Source organism: Macrobrachium nipponense, chromosome 21 (assembly GCF_015104395.2).
Source record: "Macrobrachium nipponense isolate FS-2020 chromosome 21, ASM1510439v2, whole genome shotgun sequence".
Taxonomy (NCBI): Eukaryota; Metazoa; Arthropoda; class Malacostraca; order Decapoda; family Palaemonidae; genus Macrobrachium; species Macrobrachium nipponense.
In genome coordinates, this window is record NC_087212.1 from 44,498,680 (window position 1) to 44,524,930 (window position 26,251).

General features: G+C 35.7%; 1 protein-coding gene across 3 annotated transcripts; it reads right to left on the reverse strand.

The window, feature by feature from the left end:
• Nucleotides 1–1,400: 1,400 nt before the first annotated feature.
• LOC135197988 (uncharacterized) lies at nt 1,401–25,563 on the reverse strand. Of its 3 annotated transcripts, none has more exons than XM_064225312.1 (5): nt 24,792–24,942; nt 15,751–15,858; nt 15,156–15,350; nt 14,506–14,652; nt 1,401–1,491 (listed from the first exon to the last, which is right to left on the reverse strand). In XM_064225312.1, exons 2-5 carry the CDS (start codon nt 15,850–15,852, stop codon nt 1,483–1,485), a joined length of 453 nt encoding a protein of 150 aa, XP_064081382.1. In that variant the 5' UTR covers nt 15,853–15,858; nt 24,792–24,942; the 3' UTR covers nt 1,401–1,482. The 3 variants fall into 3 exon arrangements, with proteins under 3 accessions (XP_064081382.1, XP_064081381.1, XP_064081380.1); XM_064225311.1 differs by lacking the exons at nt 1,401–1,491; nt 24,792–24,942 and adding exons at nt 2,864–6,174; nt 25,542–25,563; XM_064225310.1 differs by lacking the exon at nt 1,401–1,491 and adding an exon at nt 2,864–6,174.
• Between the last annotated feature and the right edge of the window lie 688 nt (nt 25,564–26,251).

The following is a 26,251-nucleotide window of genomic DNA, read 5'->3' on the forward strand; positions in this document are numbered from 1 at the left end:
CAATTGGAAGGGTGAAGCAGTCACAGCGTGTGTTTATTCACATCATCCTTGCAAAAGTGTTATTTATCCTACACCGTCACAGCCTTCATTGGTACACGTTTTTTGACAGGTCTCTACACAAACAAGTCCCCTTGCGCGGCGCACTGTAATATAGGTCTCACTGAAGATTGTTTGCATCGTCCCTTTGGCCCGTAGCTTCATCGACATTATGTCCTTTTTATTTTACCTCCATTCCAGTTTCCTTTCTTCAATTTTTCTGTCCAACCATCCAACTTCCCTCTTTCCACTGCCTTAAGCACTGAATGGCTGCAAGTACCCCAGTGCTTGGCTTTGCAGCCAGATTTTCATAAATCAACACATTATAAAAGGCCATCAACGATGTTAATTCCCAAAATCAGCGTCATCATGTTCCGAGTGTTGTTACTTGTTTTAAACAGCCAAAATATGTGAGCATAGGATGCATTCTCGACCTGAATTCTCAGGGATCTTTGCCAGGATTCCTGCATGACTGAATCTTCAGGGTTTTCTTTGAGGTTATGGATTTCAACATTTTACCTCTGGCCATGGAAAGAAACTCTCTCTGGCAAGCTTGCCATTGTCCTCTTTGACTAGCTAGTGAATGCTTACAGCACAGGTCTGTCCTTTTATTTTCTCTATCGCGCCACTTTCTGTTGTTACATGGTTTAACAGTACAGAACATTTTACGAATTGTGTCAAACACTACTACTATAGATTATAGAACTTGTCATACTTCCACATTATTCCTGCAGCTTTTTACTCAGCTAGTTTAGAATATCATCAAAAAGATGCCATACCAATTGCAATGGTATTAACTCCTGACAGTCTAGGGCACAAGAATACAGTACCTTTCAATTTCTGAGAGCAAAGAAGAGTTATATTAGTGCTTCTGAGTTTCTAAAGAGGAAGTACTTTATAAATCAAATGGAGTTCTGTAGTTAGTTAAGAAAGATGATAATCCTCAAAAGGAAATTCTATTTTTGGAGTCTTAGCCAATTTTAAAAGTTTTAAAATAAAACTTCTTCGGATATAACTTTGGTAGGTTATCCTGCAGGTAGGTATTTGTGCAGTCAGTGGTGATTTTGGCATTTCAATCAAGGATATAATTTCTATCTTAAATTAATGCCAATACAATACTTTCGACTCCGATGACTAATTTATGGATGCTTTTCAGTTAATCTAAACATCACTGTGTAGAATGCAAGTTCTGAATCTTTTTTGCATCTTCTTGGGAAAGTGTCAATCTGAGAGAGTACTGCACTGGGATCTGAAAGGGTCGCATTGACTACTTCTCTTGGAAATGAAGTTCAAACAGTACATTTTCTTTTTACATACTTTATGATTGTAGATAGATAGATAGATAGATAGATAGATAGATATTTTATTGACCATTCTCCATAGAAACATCAAATACAGTATTATGAAACTACACAAAGGTCCAAATACATAAACTCATTTCACAAGTTACATTTCCTAAAAAGAAAAAAGAAAATTAAAAAGAACTGTATTCAAAACAAATGGCAACAATAATTAAAATTAATTTTTAAAATAACAAAAGAGATCATATCGAGAGCTGTTTAGAATATCCAGTTCTATATCACATAGCAACAATAATATAATATAGACTAATAAACATCACACATTCAGATTAGACAGGAAATCCATTAAAATTGTAACACAAAATGAAGTCAGCTGGGCGAGGCACAATGAGAGAGTTTGCATCTTATTATTTGAAAACCTTCAAAATTAAGCTTGCGATATGACAAACATTTGCATAGTCTGATCTTTCTACCATCAAGTCGCTCATTGGTGAGATATCAAAATGGGTCCGAATCTGGTAGGTCCTGGGGCATGCTTCGATTACATGTTGCTCAGTTTGTATTTGGCCACACACACAACCTCCTCTACAGGTAACCGGCCCCTCCCTCATCTGTTCCAACGGCCAACCTCAATAGCAAGTGAATGGGAACTCAGTCTTAATCTTGTCCACTCCATTCTCTCCAACTCATTTACATTGGTTTTTTTACTATGAAGGTCATGAACGTTAAATTCTGAATTGATGTTTTTATAGAAAGTTAATCTACCTGAGTTTGAGGTAGTTACTTCATGTTTCAATCTTTCAGATGCTTGCATTACATCGTCAATATCATTATATAACAAGTCTCTGATATGACTTGAGGTAGGGGTATTAAATTCCAAAATTAGATTAATTACATGGCCCAGCGGATCATCTCCCATTGTACCACGCTCCACCCAAGCTTTAGCTAAAAACTGTCTCTGCTTTGACCTGACCAGTGAACGAAAATCAACAAGACCAAGTTCAACTAAGCAAAGAGAATTTATAGTGGTTTTCCTTACACCTAACAGTTGTTTTATGCACCATAAATATAATTTTTCCGTGGGTCTCAAATCACCGTTAATCCAAGATTCATTTCCATATATTAATGCTGGTAACAAAGCCGAATGAAAAACCCTTTTCTTAATGTAGAAAGGAACATCATTATTTTTATTTAAGAATGAAATTTATTTTAAAACATGACACATTCTAGTTTGTGCTTCTGCTTTCACTGATGATGATACAGAGCCATCAGCAGTAAAAATACATCCTAAATATACATATTGCTTGCAGGGATCAACAACAATACTCTCTACAACCATTGGCTCCTTATAGCATCCATTGGCCTTTATCACAAAAAATTTAGTCTTACTACTATTTATTTTCATTCCATGAGAGCTACAAAACTGATTGAGTAAATTTAACTTTTCCATCATACCACGCCTGGTTGTTGAAAGGAATATCGTGTCATCCATAAGGACAAGGATGTGTAACCAACCCAAAAACCCATTAATACCACAATTATTTTTAATTAATCTTATAAGATCGTTCACAAAAATGACAAACAATAGACATGAGGTTGGTGACCCCTGGCGAACACCAATTGTCGAAGCAATTAGAGTTGTCCCAACAATACTATTGGTAATTTTGTACATCGAAACAAGTGCTGCTATCATTACAGATCCACATCCCAGTCTTTTCAATATCAAAAATAAAGTACGCCTTGGTACTCTGTCATAAGCTTGTTGGAAATCAATAAATGTCACAAAAAGTTTGAATTTTTTCCCCTTTGCAAGGTCAGTCAACAATCGTAAAGATATGATATGCTCCAAACAGCCCCTTCCCCTCTGCGACCCCGCCTACTCCCTCCCTGCATGGAGTAAACCAAAGAGAGAGTCGGGCACACAGAACTGCATCATACAATTTAGCTATTGAGTTTATCACATTCATTGCCCGATCATTTTTAACCAATAACCTTGAACCACGTTTAAAGACAGTAAACAACCTTGCATTAATCCACGATACAGGATACAATGAGGACATAAATATATTTTTAAACAAGGCTACTACACATAAAATCCAAGACACAGGTAACATTTTATATAATCCAGGGGGCACTCCATCAGGTCTGCTCTCTTTCCCACTCTTCAAACGCTTGATTTGTGATTGTACTTCATGGTATGAAATAGGATCATCCAAAATGGGTACATATATATCAGTTTGTAAGCCATCAAGATTCTCAATCGTAGTATCCCCCGAGTGGTCATACAGTTGTGTGAAGTGTTCAATAAATTCCTGATCTGATGGTGAGGAAGCATTACCAAAGTCAGTTGAATTGGTTTTTAACTCTCCACGCCAAATTGTAGCACTATCATTCTCACTTAAAAGACGTTTCCACCTATTTACAGTAACATCAACACCAGGTGCGGGTCTCCTAACTACCGATTTACTTGCGCACTCGTAGAATATAGTTCACAGATTACCTTCAAAATTGTCAATACTTTCATCAAAAGTAGGTTCTCTATGTTTTGCCAACTCACAGACAAACAATTCTTGATTCATTTGTTCTGACATTATAGGCGGAGTGACATATTCATTAGTAGCTTTACTTTGCAACACGGTATGACCACCGAGCTGAGACGCTCTTTCTTGTATATGAGTTAAACCGACGCCAGGGCATATAAAGTCTAAGGATAAGGGTTCATGATTAGAAGGTAATCTCAAATCCTGGATTATATCGAAACTCTTAACAATGTGTAAGTACTCATGAGATATCAAACAAGAACCAAGCTCAGAACCCACAGTTGTCCCTGCCTATAAGTAAGACCTCCCTTGAATTGCCTGCAAGACGTTTGAAGGTTGTTAACAACCAAAAGTTTTTCATCCACACAAATCCCGAGTAACATCCTCCCATTGTCATTAGGGTTAGGTACGGCATCCGGGATAGTAGGGTAAGAATAGCTAGGTAGATCCCCTCTCACCGTTTAAATCATCCATCACCATACAACCACCTACATAAGACTTAACTTTCTCCTGTATTTTACAAGGACATGTCAAAATAAGGTGAATCAGATGGGGGGACATAACAAAAACTAAATAACACATTCGGCACACAACTGATTGTGAGCAACACCTGATCACTAATATATTACTTATATCTTCAATCACAACATAAGAAAAAAGACACCTACGGATCAAAACACATGTAGTACCTCCGCGGTGTTCTGCGTTCCTATTACGACTAATACAAGATACATAACCAGGGAAATTAATTGGTGACGAGGTTTTTACTTCATTAAGGCAAATTATATCATAATCCAATAATAAATTCTCTACAAAAGTTGTCTCAATCTTGGTCCTAACACCATTAACGTTCCACGAGATTATTTTAAGATGTTTCCGTGGGCTACCTAAAGAGGGTGAGGATTCCATGAATCAATCACCACATCATCTTTATAGAGCTTTCTCTCCCTGTAGTCCATCCTAATTGCACATCCCTGATTTTCTGGCTTCTCTTTCTCTCTCTTTTCGGCTTCATGCAGTCTTTTCCATTCCATCCTGACAGCTGGGTGGGTATCCTTTTTAACAAAAATCTTCTTGAATGGGTCTTGGCATTGTTTTAAAGCTTTTGGCTTTTCAACTATGGCATCGCTTTCTTTTCTCGAGCCCAATCTGACAAGGATAGGTCAGGAACGTGTATTATCCTCATTGCGAGTTCCCAACCTCCTATGAGATAGAATCGGAGTAGTCACCTGAAGAATGTCAAATATCTTCTGGATCTTAGAATCTTCATCATTCAACCCCACCAGAGCTACCCGTTCATCTGAAACGCCAAGAAGGACTAAATTCTTCTCCCTCTCCCTACGATCCAATTTCTCCAAAAATAATTGCTATGCTATAATTATTTCTGACTTCTTGTCTAGTTTCTGTTGCATCTCAGTAATCTTGGAATTCACATTTGCATCAGAAGAAACAATAGACAATTTCATCTCCGCTAAATCATTCACGATTGTTGTTAATTTCTCATGGATATCTCCATCAACAGCAGTAGAATTTAAAATAGCTTCTATCAGTTCATCTTTATTAATGCCTTTCAGCTGCGAACGATGTAGTTTCTTAAGATCATTTAAAGTCCTCATGATACAGGCAAGGTGGATGTGGCCATTACCGGTGTATTTGACAGCTGTCACCAAGACGTTTTCGTTGTCCTTCGTTGCTAAGGACGCTGTGGGTTGCTAGGGCCTAGTGCGCATGCGCAAAAATGGAAGTGAACTTGAAAGGGGTATTCACCACCGTTCAGCCTTTATTTATCTTCAAATACAACCAAGTCCAACATACACTGAATTCACTTCTGGCCTTGTACATAAGCACCACACATTAACGCGTCTTTTAGCACAATCACGTCAGCAGCACTCGATCTAATTCTCTTGAAATTTTATGAAAATACCCAGACCATTTCACAGCGTGTTTATCTACAACCAGGGCTGCCATATACATCAATAACTCGTCGTAACCACAGGTAAGATAGACTAAGCTAGTATTATGACGAAAAGTGCACATATACCATGTTATTGTCGACATTACAGAGAACTTTTTACCCTATAGTTCCCAGGAATCAGAACCTTCACCAACGCTGATATCGAAATATCCTCGTCGTCAGATTTCACAGTAACTTGCTGCCCATCCAGTGAGACATCCTTGACTCTGTTCGTCTGGAGGACGTGACATCCGCTCTGGATCATCTTCTTCAGGAGGGTCTTGTTCGCAACCTGGGAATAGAACAGCTGACACCCTGCCTCGATGCCGGCTCTTTCGCTCGCCTGGGAAGAAGAAGAAGATTGGAGGTAGCTCTTCTGTTCTTAGTCTATCTTGTCCAGTACTGACACTTCATTTGCCAGTTACTCAGAGAAATCTGAACACTGCTTTTCCTTTTTATATTGCACAGTTTAGAGATTTTAACTTTTTATTTTTTATAATAATCTCAATTTGGCTTATATATATAGATATAGATATTAGATATAGATATAGATATAGATGTGTATATATATCATCTATATATATATATATATATATATATATATATATATCTATATATATATATATATATATATATATATATATATATATATATATATATATAGGAAGCCCACTAAAATTCGGAAAAAATTGAAAGTTTTTATTTAAGCTTTCGGAGAGTACATTCTCTCCCTCTTTCAGAAAGAGAAATAAAAGTTACATAAACTGAAAACAACGGTCAAGGTAAAAGAAATAACATACAAGCATATGGTTGTATCAGAATAACTGCCCTACTTTCAATTTTTTCCGAATTTTAGTGGGCTTCCTACAACATATTAGAACACGGATACAGTGTTTAACTTTGCTATATATATATATATATATATATATATATATATATATATATATATATATATATATATATATATATCTATATATATATATATATATATATATATATATATATATACATATATATATATTATTATATATTGCTACTGTCAAAATGCATATATCCCCTTTTTGACTGTATGAAATAGTGTGTAAAAGATTTTGGCAACATTTTATCAGATTCCTAGATAGCTTAGAGATAGGATGTTTTAAATGTGTGTTCAGATTTCACATAACATAATGTAAAAGAATATATAATGTAGAATGTAGAAAGAGAGAGATTTGCTTTGTCCGTTCGAAACTAGGATTGTTTCCCTATTATGTCAACACGTTTGATTAGAGACCTTGAGTCTTTGTTGTATTTTGGGATTCTGTCATCACGTATGATAAGGAACTTTTGCTTCGATCAATCGATCGGGTACGTTCTTTGTTGAGCTGACTTGTTCATAACTTGTCTTATATGCATATGTCTTTGCCGAATGCCACTGGCAAATTTCACATTTTATCTGTAAAGTTGCGTCAGATTTCAAAGCTTCTAGAAAGAATTGTGTCCCAAAACGTTTTGTGTCATCTCCACTGTCCAGTTCCGCAAGGAAGAGATTTTCATTACATCTTAGAACCACGAGGCATTCAGATCTCTCTCTCCCACTCTCTCTCGCTCCATCACACGGCACTTTTGATTTTAAAGTAACGTAACGATTTCATACCTACTGAGTAGTCACTCGTAACTTGTAGATTTCAGATTTAATATTTCTTAGAATTTATTTAGTGTTATTTAGTGCTTTTTGTAGAATCCGAACAAACATTTTACAAGTGTGTGTAACGGCGCCTATTTCTGTGAATTGTTGAATTTTTTGAAGAAAGAAGTTGGTATACCAAGGTAAAGTGTGTTATATTTTTATTAGTTGCAACTAATAAATAATAGGAACAGTGGTTTGGTAAGAAACTAATAACTGATGGTTACAAAGGTTTGGTAAAAACTAATAACTAATATCTGATGGTTATGATGGTTTGGTAAGAAACTAATAACTATTGGTTATGATGGTTTAGATAACTAATAACTAATAGTTACAATGGTTTGGTGAAATTTACACTTTTACACATTGCAATTTTTTTGTGTTTTGTGTTTGTTTCATTTGAAGTGCATTTATCCATTTTCTTATTGAAGTGATTTTTATGTTTTGTGCATTTATCCATTTTCTTATTGAAGTGTGTTTATATTTTATATTCTGTGTGATTAATACTTTTTGCAAGTTTGGTATTTTCCACATTTTTCTGTGTTTTCATTTGCATTCACAATTTAATTAACTTAGTTATTTTCATTACTTAATCATTGCACATTTAATTAAATTTAACACTTGTGAATTAATTTCCATTTAATTAGAATTCTTTTCAAGTTTTATTGTTGTTTAGCACTTGTGAATTAATTTCAAATTTTCAATTATTGCCTACAACTTTTGAATTTTTATTGAATTAATTTTCTTGAATTTTGATTGAATTAATTTTCTTGAATTTTGATTGAATTAATTTTCTTGAATTTTGATTGAATTAATTTTCTTGAATTTTGTGGTAAATTAATTTTGATTTAATTTTACTTAATTTAATTCAAGAATTAATTGAACTTTACTTTGTTTTCAAGTAACAGTAATTTTCCTTGATATTGTGAATTTCACTTATAAATTTTGAGTTTAATAATAAATTTTTGTATTTAAAATTTTTATAAGTGTTTTCATTTCTAACCAGTATATTTGCATATGATTATATTTATGTTAGGTAGAAACATAGAGTAGTAATTGATCTGTTTTCCTTCAATTTACTAGAAGTGACTTAGAATCAGGGAAGTACTTTGACTTCTGAAATCAGGGAAATACTTAGACTTTTAAAGTTGTTAATGGAGTGATGCCCTATGATTAATTTAATTACTTACAAGATTACCTCACACCGGTTTTGATGAACTTAGTCTGATTTTCTGCAATACTGGTAAATTGTTAAGGGATCACTGTTGCCTTTAGAGTATTCAGTCATTTAGTACCTGTGATGAGGGTTCAGGTGTCTGGCTTTTGGGAGGTAACAGTTAATGAATGATAAGTGTAATAACCAGATACTTGGCACTTCGTCACAAGTATTAATGGTGCCCAGAGACCCGGGAAAGCAGATTTCATTATCACTCGAGTATATACTGGTGGTGTTAGGGATATATTTTGTTAGGAGAGTGACCATATAGCTTTTGTTTTGCATTTATTGTATTGAATTGCAAGTTGATAACTTAGAGGAAAATGGCTCAGTTCAAGGTTCATGCATTTTTAGCAGCCCCTTCCATCCAAGTTTTATCTGAAACCACTCTGACTAAGGCACAGTGGAGCGCTTTAGCAGTGGCATGTGGTGGTTATGTGTCTACTAGTATGGTATAGGCTCAAATAAGATGTATTGCTATGAAATCATTGATAGACTGTGGTAGAATAACTGATGAAGATGAGTTAGAATTGGCTCAAGAGTTGTTGAATGTAGCCCGTGCTTATCTTATGAATAAGCAAGCAGAAAAGAAGGAGAAAAGTGATGCAAAGTTAGAGCTTAGACGCATTGAAGCAGAAGAGAATTTGATTAAGCTGAAAATGCAAGCTGAAAGAGAAAGAATAGACAGGGAAAAACAAGAAAGAAAAGAAAGAGAAGAAGAAAAAGCAGCAGAAGAGAAAAGAGAAAGGATAAAAGAGGAAAGAGAAATTGCAAGACATGAAAGGGAAATGGAACTGATAAGAGCTAGATCCACTTTACCTGTAACACTGTCTAACCCTAACCAAGGTAATCAAGCCCTGTGTTTGATGTAGTAAGAGTACAGAAGTTAATCCCAAAGTTTATTGAAGAAGCTCCAGATGAGTTTTTTGATCACTTTGAGAAAGTGGCTTCAGGTATGGGATGGCCAGAAGATAAATGGTCAGTTTTGCTACAAAGTGTCTTGATTGGTAAAGGGAGAAGTGCTTATCTAGCCTTAACAGCTGATCAGTGTAAAGACTACAAGGTACTTAAACAGTGTGCTACAAGTTTACCAGATGACCCCAGAGTACTGCAATGAAAGATTCAGAAATTTAAGAAAAGATGAGAAGGGAACATTCTTAGATTATGCGTACAAAGTTAGGTGTTTTAAACGTTGGGTAGAAGCTGCTAAAGTTAAAACTTTTGATGAGTTAGAAGAATTGCTTGTCCTTGAACAGTATCTTAAAGGAATTCCTGAACATATAAGAGCCTATTTGAGAGAGAGAGAGATGAAGAAACTTGACAAAGCTGCTACACTGAGTGAAGATTACAATATAATTAGTAGTAAACGTAATTACAATGTCAAGTACCAGAGTCAACAACGCCCAGGTTTTAAGTCTTATCCAAATAACAGGAACAAATTTAATGGGAAACCTACAAGTGATACTACCAAGAGTACACAAGGTAATACAACTCAGCATGCTAATGTGAAATCCTCATCCAGTTTCAAGACAGTTACAGAAACCTAATGTTGTCTGTTTCAAGTGTGGAAGACTAGGACACTACAGTCAAGAGTGTTACCGGAATCAACAGCAGTCAAAGCCAGTTGGTCAAGTTGTGAAAGGTGACCAGGTGAAACAAACTACAAAGAGCAGTGTGGGAAAGAATCAGACTCCAGAGAAGAATGAAACTAAACAAGCTGAATGTTTAGCAACCAGTGTAAATGTTACCTCTAGCAGTGAGTGGCTTAGCAGTGTGGAGGCTTTTAAGCCATATATCTATGAGGGTATGCTCTGAGGGTATGCTGTCAACTCAAGAAGGAAGTGTGCAGGTACCAGTCAAGATATACATGATACAGGGAGTAACCATAGTATGGTAGTACATGGTTCTCACCCTCAGTTGGAGAAGAGTCTCACAGGAGATTCAGTTATTTTGAGGGGTATAGGAGGAGAGAAAGTAACTCTTATATGCCACTTACACCTGTCATGTGAATTGGTGACAGGGACTGTTGAGTTTGCTGTAAAGGACTCACTGGCTGTAGAAGGTGTACATGTTCTGTTGGGGAATGAAGTTGGTGGTGTGCCATTTATTCCTTGTCCTGTAGTAACAGACAAACCATTGAGGATTAGTCCTACAGTAGAGTTGGAGAGGAATAACCCCCACCTGTTTCCTAGTTGTGTAACTACCAGAAGTATGAAGAGGACTACGACTGCAAGTGAAGAAACTGAGGATTTACCCACCCAAGAAGGATCAAGTGAAGGATCTTTGTGCTTAGAAGAATTGTTCAAGGGAAGGGAAGTTTCCCATAGTGCTGACCAAGAAGAGATTTCCCAAGAAGATGAAGAAGACGACGACGACGAAGAAGAACCTGATGTTCCTGAAGAGACTGTAGTCAACGTGTTACTGAAGACAGTAGTGAAACTACAGTAGCTGAGTTAGCAGATATTGAGAATTCAACACTGGAAATTGGCCAAGTAACAAGAGAGAAGCTAATGGACTTGCAGAAGAAGGATGCTTCGTTAAATGATTTGTTCTTCAGAGTTGTTGATCGAGAAGAGGTGCAACAAACTCCTACCTCTTATAATCTGAAGGAAGGTTTGCTGATGAGGAATTATAGACCTACAGATATACCAGGAGATGCTGTATGGGGCGAATATCATCAAATTTTGATTCCATATCTATTGAGGAAGTAAGTGGTTGCAGTCGCCCATGAGTCTGGACATATGGGAATCAGGAAGACTGTGGAGAAGATCATGAAATATTTTTTCTGGCCTGGACTTCACAAAGATGTTAGCAGGTTCTGTCGTGAGTGTCATACCTGCCAGATAGCTGGAAAACCAAATGAAACCATCCAGAAAGCCCCCCTACAACCTATAGAAGTTAGAGGAGAACCCTTTAGCAAAGTGATTATAGATATGGTTGGACCGCTGCTGAAGTCAAAGAAAGGAAATGAGTATTTGTTAACATTAATGTGCCCTGTGACAAGATATCCAGAAGCAATCCCTGTTAGAAACATATCTGCCAAGATAGTTGCTGAAAAACTTATGGAGTTTTTCTTAAAGTTTGGTATACCAGAAATAGTACAAAGTGACAGAGGAACAAACTTTACTTCAAAGTTATTCCAGGATGTGATGAATTTGTTAAGAGTGAAACAACAGTTATCCACTGCCTATCATCCAGAGACTCAAGGTGCCTTAGAAAGGTTCCACCAGACATTGAAAAGTATGCTAACAAAGTATTGTTCTGAGTCAGGAAGAGAATGGAATGTTGGTTTACCATTAATGTTGTTTGAAGTTAGGAGTGCTTATCAAGAAAGTATGGGATGTTCAACTAATGAAAGGATTTTTGGAAGAGAAGTTAGAGGGCCGTTGAAGATTCTTACAGAAAATTGGAAAGAAAACCAAGAGGAAAGCCAAGGTGAATATATAAAGAACTTAAGGAAAAGGTTGAAAGAAATTAGAAAATTCTTTTTAGAAAACTTGAAAGTGAGTCAAGAGAAAATGAAAAGGAGATTTGATGCTAAGACTAATCTAAGAAGTTTTAGTGTTGGTCAACAAGTGTTAGTGTTCTTACCTGTCAAGAGATTTCCCCTCACTAATAAATTTCAAGGTCCTTGCAAGATAATTCCGAAGTTAAGTGAGAACGTATGTGATTGAAACACCAGAAAGAAGAAGAAAACAAAGGAAGATACATGTCAACCTCTTGAAACCTTATTTCTCAGAAACTAAAACTGAAGCTGTGTCAGTAACACAAACAATTTTATCTACAGAAGATGATGATGACTACGAATTGGAAGCTGAAAGCAATATGAATAATTCTTCAATTTTAGATAATTTGGAGGATAAACTGAAACATCTGAGTGTTGAACAAGGTGAAGACGAAAGTGAAGTAATTAGAAGTTATCCAGAAATTTTTGCAGATGTGCCTAGATGTACTGATCTGACCCAGCATGAGATTAAGATTCAAGAAGATAACTTAAGAGTGCAGCACATTAGTGCCAATCGTTGGATTCAACACCGTGATAAAAAATCTTCTGGGGGGAGGTTTTTTATATATTTCTACTGTCAAAATGCATATATCCCCTCTTTGACTGTATAAAATATTGTGTATAAGATTCTGGCAACATTTTTTCAGATTCCTAGATAGCTTAGAGATAGGATGTTTTAAATGTGTGTTCAGATTTCACATAACATAATATAAAAGAATATATAACGTAGAATGTAGAAAGAGAGAGAATAACTTTGTCCGTTCGAATCTAGGATTGTTTCCTTATTATGTCAACACGTTTGATTAGAGACCTCGAGTCTTCGTTGTGTTTTGGGATTCTGTCATCACGTATGATAAGGGACTTTTGCTTTGATCAATTGATTGGGTACGTGACTTTGTTGAGCTGACTCGTTCATAACTTGTCTTATACTCGTATGTCTTTGCCGAATGCCAAGTGCAAATTTCACGTTTTATCTGTAAAGTTGCGTAAGGAAGAGATTTTCATTACATCTTAGAACCGCGAGCCGTTCAGATCTCTCTCTCTCTCTCTCTCTCTCTCTCTCTCTCTCCATCACACGGCACTTTTGATTTTAAAGTAACGTAACAATTTCATACCTACTGAGTGGTCACTCGTAACTTGTAGATTTCAGATTTGATATTTCTTAGAATTTATTTAGTGTTATTTAGTGCTTTTTGTAGAATCCGAACAAACATTTTACAAGTGTATGTAATGGCGCCTATTTCTGTGAATTGTTGAATTTTTTGAAGAAAGAAGTTGGTATACCAAGGTAAAGTGTGTTATATTTTTATTAGTTGCAACTAATAACTAATAGGAACAGTGGTTTGGTAAGAAACTAATAACTGATGGTTACAAAGGTTTGGTAAAAACTAATAACTAATATCTGATGGTTATGATGGTTTGGTAAGAAACTAATAACTATTGGTTACAATGGTTTAGATAACTAATAACTAATAGTTACAATGGTTTGGTGAAATTGACACTTTTACACATTGCAATTTTTTTTGTGTTTTGTGTTTGTTTCATTTGAAGTGCATTTATCCATTTTCTTATTGAAGTGATTTTTATGTTTTGTGCATTTATCCATTTTCTTATTGAAGTGTGTTTTTATTTTATATTCTGTGTGATTAATACTTTTTGCAAGTTTGGTATTTTCCACATTTTTCTGTGTTTTCATTTGCATTCACAATTTAATTAACTTAGTTATTTTCATTACTTAATCATTGCACATTTAATTAAATTTAAGACTTGTGAATTAATATGCATTTAATTAGAATTCTTTTCAAGTTTTATAGTTATATATATATATATATATATATATATATATATATATATATATATATATGCCCCATCGCTGAGCAGTAAAGCTCTTGGCTCCTATTTGCCAGGACTTCTGTTCGTTCCCAGCCTCCTGGCTTACCGCCCATGGGCCATCCAACCTTATACAAGCATTAGCATCTGATGGAGACAAGAAGAAGGACGTGGGTCTGGCAGTCTCACCCCTCAAGACTTGCCGAGATAAAGGGATGCTGCGTAGGTAAAATTTTCCTATTTTTCACCATCCGCCTTCAGGATGGAGCAAATACACACACACACACAAATATATATATATATATATATATATATATATATATATATATATATATATATATAGTATATGTATCATCCATACGTGCTGCCGCCTAAAAACATTTGTAATTACAAGTGCACAATAACTTCCCGGACAAACGTATAGATAGATTTCCAAAAAAAGGTACAATTCCTTTACCTCATGAAGGACTACAGAGAGGTTCTTCCCGGTGTAAGCCGGATCAATGTTGGCTATCCTGCCGTAGAGGATTTTCTCAACATTGGGGTCGTCGAACAAACACTCCGGGGGAGGTATGCTCTTCGAAACAGCTTCTACCATTTTTTCCTGCAGGAGAATGCGTGAAAAAAAAAGGATATAATAAGCACATTTGTTGGTTAATCATCGACGTACGTTAACGGTATATTTCAAGTTACGTCAGTGACAGCTGAAGAACGCCTCGCGCGAGAGATTCCATTATCGTAGGTTGTCTTCTAAGATAAATAAAGTTTACTGTTTAAAATCTGGTATTTATCGAGATGAATATCTATCTATAGCAGTCGCTTTCCCATTAGCTTTTGCTGTAGTGCGCAGCTGTGGGTAGGTGCCCTACACCTAAAAAAATAAAAAATAAAAAATCAACAGCAATACAGACATTCATCTCGAAAAATACCAAATATCGAGTATAAGTAACGTTCCATACTTATCTAAAAAAAAATTCTAGCTTTACCTCTTCTCTTAGTAAAATAATTCCGTGTTCAATAGGTAATTTAAATCAAACGGGTTAACAACTTTTTCAAGTTCTTTCCAAGTTGGATTCAAATTGCTGAAAACGATGTCTTTAGGCCTACCCTCTGTGTCTTGTTATTCTCTGGAGCTGTCGTAGTTGCTCTGTCTCGGGTGAGGACATCGCAGATTTTCACAGCCACTAGACTCTTGGTTTTGGTTTCCCGCAAACCGACGCACACGCCATTTTCAAGGCACTCCTTGACCATTGTGGAAGTTTGATTCACCAGATCCTCTACGGTACATCCCATGGCAGTTGACTGGAAATTTTTTTTTTTACTTTATCTGTTCAACAATTTATGTATCCACTATATATATATATATATATATATATATATATATATATATATATATATATATATATATGTGTGTGTGTGTGTGTGTGTGTGTGTGTGTGTGTGTGTATGTATGTATGCATATAAAATTATAGCCTTCATAGCATAGCGGGCTAAATGCTATTCTAACCCTAGGTACTGAAGTGACTAGTATTTCCAAAAAGGAGTGAGGGAATGGATCTAGTTATTTCAAAACAAACAAATACGTACCCATATATATAATATATACATGTATATAAATATACCCATACATATGTAGTTATATGTACATGTATATAACTATATATGTATGTATACAATTGGTCTCATAATAGAATTAACTTACAAGAACTTCCCTTTTGAAGAACGTCCTCCGCAGGAGTTGCATGACGTCATATAAGTCATCCGGTGTCAAGATGTGAAGGGTGAGATCGGGAAGTCTTTCCATGGCGCCCTGAAATAACGACTTCACGTGAAACTCATAAACATAGCTACTCCTAGTTTACTAGTTTTGGCGTCAATTGTTTAATCGTTTTATGTTCTTTTTAGTTTTCTGTAAAAGAAAACTACTGCGATGACTTTAATTGTCCACCGGCACTTTGCCCTCACTTTTTTACAGTCCCCCCTCAGATCTTAAAAACTACAGAAACCACTAGGTTGTATGTTGATCGTCCACCCTCCAATTATCATACATACCAAATTGCAGCACTCTAGCCTCAAAACGTTTTATTTAAGGTTCAAGTTGGCTACTGGGCCGTGGCCGAAAGCTTCATGGGTCGCGGCTCATACAGAAAACTCGATGGCGCCAAAGAATCTTCAGCGCTCTTTTTACTTGTTTTTACTGTCTCAACAATGAAGGGTCAGTAACACGGAGTTGGCGAGCTCCCTGCCAAAGGGTGCGACCTCGGACAGCCATAATTTGAACGCACTGGTCCAACCCTACAGCAACTTTGCTGTTTTTCATCTCTTGCTTACTTATTATAAGAATGTTATTTTGATAAATAAATTACTAGTCTGAGGTTTACTGAGGTGCAGAATTTTGCAATCTAATCTGTGTAATTTCAAATATTTGAGAGCCAACTATAGTTTGATTAGAAAAACACACTTCCTTAATAAGCGGTCAATATCCATATACACAAAAATAACTATACTACACTTATAAAAAAATTCTGACTAATATAAATTTCGAAATTTAGCATAAAAGAATCTTGTACTTTCATCTGTATCAAACTAAAATAAAGAAAGTCAGAGTGGAAAAATTTATTGCCTTACAGAACGATCAGTAATCTATGTGCACATAATTAATTATATATTTGTTCTCAAAGCAAAATATTAGTTGTAAAATTGTCAAACAATAAGTAATTATAAACAAAAATCATTCTAGATATTCCTCGCAAAAAATACATAATGTTGATATATGTTGAATAATTAGTTTTATGTATTTATATATAATATTCATATATAAATATATATCATATATATATATATATATATATATATATATATATATAAAGTGTGTTTTTTTTATCATACTCGGTGTCTTGTAAACTAAACCGACGAAAGAAAAGGCTGTCAGTCATTTCTTTCCATTCTGAAGGGGCATTTATACGGTCAAACAGTTTGCCAACACGTGTTTGAAGTGAAATTGGACTTTGTGAAAGGGTTATTTGGTTGGCCTACGCCAACAAACATTCTGAATGAAGTCCAGCTCTGCCTGACTTTTGTTTGTTTGCATGGTGTTTTTACGTTGCATGGAACCAGTGGTTATTCAGTAACGGGGCCCAACGTGACTTCCGAATCACGACGAGAGTGAACTTCTATCACCAGAAATACACATCTCTCACACCTCAATGGAACACCCGAGAATCGAACTCGCGAACTCCGAGGTGGCAGGTCAAGACCATACCGATCACGCCACTGAGGCGCTGCCTGACATTTGTGGGCGAGTTTAAGTTGTCCACAAACACCTTGCTCGTGTGGACGATCGGCAAACATCAAACCCCATTAGCTACTTGAAATAATAATGACAATATAGAGGAATGGGAAGGAAGTTTTTTATTAGTATTATTTATTTATCCTAAAAAAAACAAAGAACTTACAACTTTATCTTAAGACAAATCTTAAGAACGAATGGTTATCATGTTTGTGTCCTTGTGCTTGATAAAAGGAATGATAAGCCTCAACAGCTCTAAATATGCTGCATCGCCCATTCTCGTATGATTGCGCCAGTCCTGTGACTAATCTCAAATCAACAAGCAAGTTGGCCTGAAAAACTTCGTGTGCCTTTTTAACTACAAATCTTTTGTCCACTTAGATCGTTCGAAATCCTTAATGACACCGCTAGACCAATACCGATAACTGTGACTTGATCTAGAGGCATCTTTGCTTCTCAACTGCAAGACTCAAACTGAGGTTGAAGGCAGCTGGGCGTAAATTTGGTTTCACCGTGAGACACCTCTTCAAACCTATTGACAAATAACTTGGGCACGCCGGGTTGGACAAACCGTTGACCGTGTAAATGCCCCTTAAGACTTTGCCTTTGGAACGATACTGAGAAAGAATTAAATAAGAAATGACATTAGGTAATTTTGACTTATCTGGAGTAATGGACGATAAAAATGTATGCAGAATCCATGAGCATAGGCCTAACACTTCCTAGGTTAAGATTCTTTTCCTTACAGATACCATTCTTTAAGGCTACTCTACCCTTGCTGAGATGGATTCATAACTTTTGCTATACAGAAATTATTTTTGTATATTCGAAAACAGGCTGTACATAGAGAAGGGTTTAAAAGATATAGCACCTTTCAAAACGAATAATCTAAGGCCGTAGGTCTAGTCTAGGCGGCCACATATTTTCTTGCTGTTACCAATCTATGAGGCATATGGTTCGAGGAAAGCATACATTAAGCTAAGATTTTTTGCACATAAAAAATATAAATATTTTTCATCTCAATTTTTTGGTCAGGTCGGAGGTCGCCCTAAAATGCTTTCATTGTATAACATGTTTAAAAGACGGGTCTAGTTGACCAGTAACCTACTCACCCGCTTAAGCAACTTCAATAACGGACAAGCTCGATTTTACTTTATATGATGTGCCATATATATTATATATATATATATATATATATATATATATATATATATATATATATATATATATAATAAGATGAATGATGTTACATTTTCAAAACCTAAGTCGCCATTGCACTTATGAGCCACAATATGATGCTGAAAGTATGACATAATGACAAAGAAAGGTTTTACTACAGATAAAAACAAGTAAAAAATGCGCCGAAGTTTCTTTTGAGCAATTGATTTTCTGTAGAGCATACAATATTGTGTGAGCCGCGGCCCATGAAATTTTCAGCCACGGACCGGTGGTGGATTGTCCTATACAGTTGCCAGACGCACGATCATGGGTGACTTTATCCTTAAATAAAATGAAAACTACAGAGGGTAGATGGCTGCAATTCGGTATGTTTGATGAGTAGAGGATGGATGATCGACATAATAATGTGTGGCTCTCTAGCCTGAGTTTTTAAGATCTGAGGCCGGACAGACCGACAAATAACGAGGTTTGACGAAGGAAAACATTATTTTTGACCAAGGCAGACATGGGTCACTCATGGAGGACTATTCACCACCTGTACAGGTGGGTGCGACTCTCGAAATAATTATCAAGAAGTCTAAATAGACCAAAAACGCCCGAAGGGCTCTCTCACAGGCTAAAGGCATGTATATAGAGAGAAGTAACTTTGAATTTCAGGTCTGCCTAATCAAAAACAACCATTCCAATGTCAAACCTCCCCACTACAGGCAAGGAGAGCCGTTCCAAGAAAGAAGAAGAACAGCGCAATCCATCCATCAACTGTTACCACCCATCGTTACCATGTTCACTATTGAGTTAATATAGTGGTTATCGAACTGTGTGAAATGTAAAAGGAAAGAAAACCATGAAGGGTGGGGTCTGAGTGACCCAGGTTTGCCTTAGTCAAAAATAATGTTTTCCTTCGTCAAACCTCGTTTTCTGACCGAAGGGCAGACCTGGGTCACTCATGGAGTATTTACCAAGAGTCATAAAAAAGGGAATTTTATGATGGAAGAGGGATACACCTGAGGTAATATCATTGGAAATTGCGAATTAATGAGAAATATTCAATATTACTATAATTAAATATAAGTATTCTGTATCTTGACTCTGTTAAGAATTGAATAAACTAAAATGCAGTAAACAAGTAGTTATTTACTCAAAAACCCTTAACCAAATCATAATCCACATAAACTCAAACATTAATAAAGGCAGACCTAAAAGATAGGTATCGGTTCTAGAAAAAATGAGATAAAGTATGCATATTATACTTATTAAGTAGAATACCAGGTATCCAGTTGACACCGTGACATCAACCCCATTATGTTGTTAACACAGGGACATAAATTGTAATCTAAATATATACTTATAATAGAAATATATATTTAGGCAATATGAAATAGTACCTTATGTACAATTAGATAACAAATGACGTATATAAAACAAATCAATTAAATTTATGAAGATATGCTTCCAGATTCAGAACCCAGCACGACAAAAGACGAGGAAATAATAGACATCTCCTTCAAATAATGTTTTCTGAAAACGTTATAGAAGACCATCCAACAAGATCACAAATTCTTTTGCTATTCATACCTTTTAGGAAAGCAAAAGAAGTTGCGACTTTTCTCAAATCATGAGTTCTGGGAAAGGAATCTGGATCAGCCCAACGAATAAATTGACGTATAAATAGTCTCAACTTGTTAATTGATATGTCAGAAAGGTTTTCTGGGTGTACAAAAATTTGTTCAAAAATTTTGTATTGCAAGTCTAAACAAGGTACCTCTCCAACTTATGCACCGGACATAAAGGATGACGACCTCCTTAATCATCCTTTAGTCTAGTGATAAAAATCAGTTCACGTATAGAATTAGGACGTTCATTCTTGGCCAAAAAATTTTGGATTAGGAAACAGTCTGACCCCCTCTGAAGAAAAATCAAGAAATTCATCTGACCTCAGTAGTAAATGAGATTAGAAACAATGTAATATATAAACTATCTTTAACACAAGGGTTCTCTTGGAACCTTGAAGACAATGCAAAGTTTAAAAACCTTATCTGAAGACAAAGAAATTTTGTACAAGGAATCATGGGCTTGATGTTAAAAAAGGGCTTTCATAAATTCTGGAAATGGATGAACCGATACATCAATGTTGAAAGCAAGCTTAAGAGGATTAGATAATGCAGACTTATAAGTTGAAATTGTGGTAGGAGATAAATGTCTGTCATTAAAAATTTTTCTCAGAAATGCTAAAATAGTTTCCACTGAAATCTTACTAATATTATTAGATCTAATAAAATGACAAAAAGTTTTCCACACAGTCTGATATTGTCTATTGGTAGAAGTTCTTAAGGATTTAAATAAAATTCTTGCTGAATCACTAGAGTATAACTTATGAATCTTAATCATAAAATCCAGCAAGCTAGTTGGAGGAGAATCTTTGAAACATAAAAGCAACGATTCCTCCCAACTAGTTGCGAGAGTACTGGATTCAGAATTGAGTCTTTCTTTTTGCCCTTGCTGGTAATAGAGGGAACCATGGCTGGGCAGTCCACAATGGGGCTATTAGCTTTGCTTTTCCCCTGAAAGCTTTCCATTTAACTGAGCACACTGAGGATCATCTTTCTTGGAAGAAACAGGTAAATTACTTGCCACCTGTTCCAGTCCGATGTGAGGGCGTCGTCCTCCACTGCTAGGAGGTCGATCACTGGAGAAACGAAGTGAGGTAACTGGGAATTCTCTCTCGTGGCAAGAGATCTAATTGGGGCATCCCCAACTGGGAGCAAACATAGTGGAAAGATGTCTGATCCAGAGACCACTCCGATGGTATTTGATGGCTTCTGGATAACGCATCTGTAATAACATTTATCACCCCTGCCACGTGAAACGCTGTCATCGTTAGGTTTCTCCTCTGAAGAAACCTCAGAATAGAGAGAGTCCGCTGACCCTAGGTCAGTCTAGAAAAAGTAAAACATTAATAAAAAAACACACAACAAATAATATTAAAGCTAGGCTAACTTATTTTAGACCATAGGTATATAAGCGAACCCCATAGTTCATTATGGCTGACAACAAATATGGCCGTCTCTTTGGTCCGGATAAGTACACAATCTTGACCAGCCAATTAACAACGGAATACGTATGTATTAAGCCAAAGGAAAAAACCGAAATGAACTATGGGCTAAAAGGAACGATTAATGATAAAAACTCACATTAGGATGAGGATAATAATCCCAAAAAACGGAAATAAATGAGAGTCACACAAAAGGCGAAATAGGTGAACATGATAACGATGGGTGGAAACAGTTGATGGATGGATTGCGCTGTTCTTCTTCTTTCTTGGAACGGCTCTCCTTGCCTGTAGTGGGGAGGTTTGACATTGGAATGGTTGTTTTTGATTGGGCAGACCTGAAATTCAAAGTCACTTCTCTCTATATACATGCTTTTAGCCTGTGAGAGAGCCCTTTGGGCGTTTTTGGTCTACTCAGACTACTTGATAATTATTTCGAGAGTCGCACCCACCTGTACAGGTGGTGAATAGTCCTCCATGAGTGACCCAGGTCTGTCCTTCGGTCAAAAAGCCATCTCAATAGTTAAAAGAAAAAAACTTTTGGATGTCAAGATTAGCGATACCACTATTTTTCAAGACGATGTTATACCACTTATATACTATATATATATATAATATATATATATATATATATATCATATAGTTATATATAATATATATATATATATATTGTGACGAAGTGCCAAGTATCTGGTTACTACACTTACCATTCATTAATTGATACCTCACAAAAGCCAGACACCTGAACCCTCATCACAGGTACTAAACGACTGAATGCTCTAAAGGCAACAGTGATCCCTTAACAACTTACCAGTATTGCAGAAAGTCAGAGTAGGTTCATCAAAACAGGTGTGATGTAATCTTGTAAGTAATTAAATTAATCAAAGGGCATCACTCCATCAACAACTTTAAAAGTCTAAGTATTTCCCTGATTTCAGAAGTCTAAGTACTTCCCTGGTTCTAAGTCACTTCAAGTTAATTGAAGGAAAACAGATCACTTACCACTCTATGTTTCTACCTAAACTAATCATAAATATAATTATATGCTGGTGTGAAAATAAACACTTATAAAAATTTTAAATACAAAAATTTATTATTAAACTCAAAATTTATATGTGAAATTCACAATATCAGGGAAAATTACTGTTACTTGAAAACAAAGTAAAGTTCAATTCATTCTTGAATCAATTCAGTAAAATTAAATCAAAATTAATTAATTACAAAATTCAAGAAAATTAAGTCAATCAAAATTCATAAGTGTTAGGCAATAATTGAAATTTGGAAATTAATTCACAAGTAATGATAAAACTTGAAAAGAATTCTAAGTAAATGAAAATTGATTCACTAGTGTTAAATTCAATTAAATGTGCAATGATTACTTAATGAAAATAACTATGTTAATAAAATTGTCAATGTAAATGAAAACACAGAAAAATGTGGAAAATACCAAAATTGCAAAAAGTACTAATCACACAGAAAATAAAACAAAAAGACACACTTCAATAAGAAAATGGATAAATGCACTTCAAATGAAACAAACACAAAACAAAAATTTGCAATGTGTAAAAATGTAAATTTCACTAAACCATTGTAACTATTAATTATTAGTTCTCTAAACCATCGTAACCAATAGTTATTAGTTTCTTACCAAACCATCATAATCATTAGATATTAGTTATTAGTTGCAACTAATAAAAATATAACACACTTTACCTTGGTATACCAACTTCTTTCTTCAAAAAAATTCACCATTTCACAAAAATAGGCGCCATTACACAGTCTTGTAAAATGTTTGTTCATATTCTACAAAAACACTAAATAACACTAAATAAACTCTAAGAAATATCAAATCTGAAATCTACAAGTTACGAGTGGCCATTTTACTTTATGTTAATATCAATTATGACGAGGCAAAGAGAGAGAGAGAGAGAGAGAGAGAGAGAGAGAGAGAGAGAGGGATGTGAACGCTTTGAGTATCTATGATGCAGTGAAATTCTCTTCCTTAAGGAAGCTGGACAGTGGAGATGACACAAAACGTTTTGGGCAATAATTCTTTCTAGAAGCTTCGAAATCTGACACAACTTCACAGATAAAATGTGAAATCTGCATGTGGTTTTCAGCAAAGATATACGCATATGAGACGAGTATACATTCATATATGTACTAGTTCAAAAGACACGTACCCGATCAAGACGGAGGTCGAGCCATAATTAAGACTGACATGTTTTTAAAAACACAACGAAGACTCGAGCTCCCTTAATCTCGAGGAGATGAAAAGTTACTGAAACAATTCTAGCTTTGAACGGACAAAGATATTCTCTCTTTTTCTACATTCTATGTTATATATTCTTTTACAATATGTAATGCAGAAATTTGAACACACACTTTAAACATCCTATCTCTAAGCTATTGAAAAAATGTTGCAAAATTCAATTCTAACATTTTATACAGTCAAAGAGGGGATATATGCATTTTGACAGTAGCAATATATATAATATATATATATATATATATATATATATATATATATATATATATATATATATATATATATATAATATATATATATCACTACATTCATGGGATCTTAAAAGAGCAAGATTGGGTCTAGTGCTAATTAAGACGACATATATCTAAATACCACAAAATTAAGGATAAATAAAATCTACAATGCTTTCTTTACTTGTGTAATGTTATCCCATTTTCTCTTGAACTTTTATCCCCATTTTGGAAATTATAAGCCGCGCATCACACTAGTATTGCTATCAGGATAAAAAAAAATTCGCGAAAGTTTTAAGCCCGTCCAATTTGCACAGTTACCAAACCACTGAACTACGTACATTCTGGTATCGACCACCTCCAGGTATTATTTACCCTCTAAGATCTCGACATAACACACGCTCCTCGTATACATTTTGAAGATACTCTCTTTCCAAAAACAATTTTCCTATACGTTCCCTGGGTGGTTTTAAAACCGATGAGGAAGAATGCCCAGTCTTTGATAGCCTAGTGAAGTCTTCTACAAATGGTCATTATAATCTACTAAATGTGTCTTTATTCTGAATAATGATGATGTGCGATATCATTTTTTTTTTTTTTGCTAAAAGATGCAACTCAATTAGTGACAGCAGTTTTTTCATTAAAAGGTAATACACCACCATTTAGCAGACCTAGACTACCTTGAAATGTGATTGTTAATATACTTTTAACGAATACTTAAATTTACCTGTTCTGTTTTCCAAAAATTCGTTCTAAAAGGGAAGGCGACACTTTGCTGCCTGGTTCCCGAACTCGAGTAAACGCTTGTTCCACTCGCAGTACCTATCTTATCTTGGTAAAATGTACATATCACTCCTACCCTTCTAATCTTGGTGAAAGATAAAATTTGAGACAACTTATCTGGCTGTTCAAGTACTATATCTCGAATATAAACCCTCAAACGCCGAGCCTCTATTTACAAGTTTCTGTCGTATGCCGATGGCGTTCGGGAGTTAGTGCCGAAGCGGAAACAGATTGACCTGTAGAGGCAGCCTTCTTGAATGATGGAATCTGATGTGTATGCCTTTTTAATCTGGAGGCTGTCCTTACTGTTGCCAGGGACAGTTTGGGGTGTGTCGAGTATGTACATTTGTTTGTATGTTGGGAACAGTTTTTCCATTTTTTTTATTTTTTGGATGGGGGCGAGGGGGAATTTTCCCCCCCAAATTTTGTTGATTTGGTTATCACGAGTTCCTCGTCAACCTAAGAAAAAATCTAGCCCCAACAAAATATTCGCCTTTCTTTCCTCTTTCCAATGGTATATTTAACTTTAAAATTGGCCTACAAATAAAAAAAAAATAGCGTTTGAAGTGCAAAAAAATGAAAACTGAGAAAAACGGCCGTAAAGGTCAAGAAGTGTTTTTTTTGGGGGGGGCACTCGTGGAAAAAAACTGATCTTTGAGCAAAACCATGATACAAACAAATGTTAAATACTCACTAGCGCTTAGTTCAGAATGCCTTTCCTTCTTTCTAATAGTTCTTAGTGTTTTTTTTTTTTTTGCTTGGTTTCCGGCACCAAGTCCCCCCCCCCCTAAAAAGGGGTATTATTTGCTCGAGGTGAGGCTATCATCAAGTACCATCTGACTCTTTGTTGCCTGGTATGAAACCAAGCAAGTAAGAATTTGTCATCATATACTCCCTTTTCATTGTCCTTTATTACTTTCATCAACTTTGAGCGTAACTGTGAAGGTGAAAAAACCTCAGATGACTGCGCAGCAGACGATGTAGAGGCAATGAGGGCGGGGCTTTCAGCAGCCAAAAAAGAGCCTCGTGTTGTTGTTGTTGGTTGTGCTGGTGGTGGTGATGGTGTTGCTGGTGGTGGTGATGATGGTGGACAGCGCTGGATACATCAGCCAACAATGGTGGTGGCAATGCAACGCTGCCACATCAACAAAAAAAAAACAGTCCACCTTCGACCCTATGTCTCTTTTTAGCAAAATTTGCTAAACAGGCCATAGTTGCACGATTCCATTTCGGCATATTGTCTCACTTTCACTCTAGTATACACACAAACGTATATAAATTGTATTTAGAGTTACTTGATGTAAGAAAACAAGCAAAAAACACGGTAAATAGCGAAAAAATGCTCAGAGTAAAGAGCAGCATACCTTCCCTTTTGCAACTCTGGGACACACTGACTCCCATGGC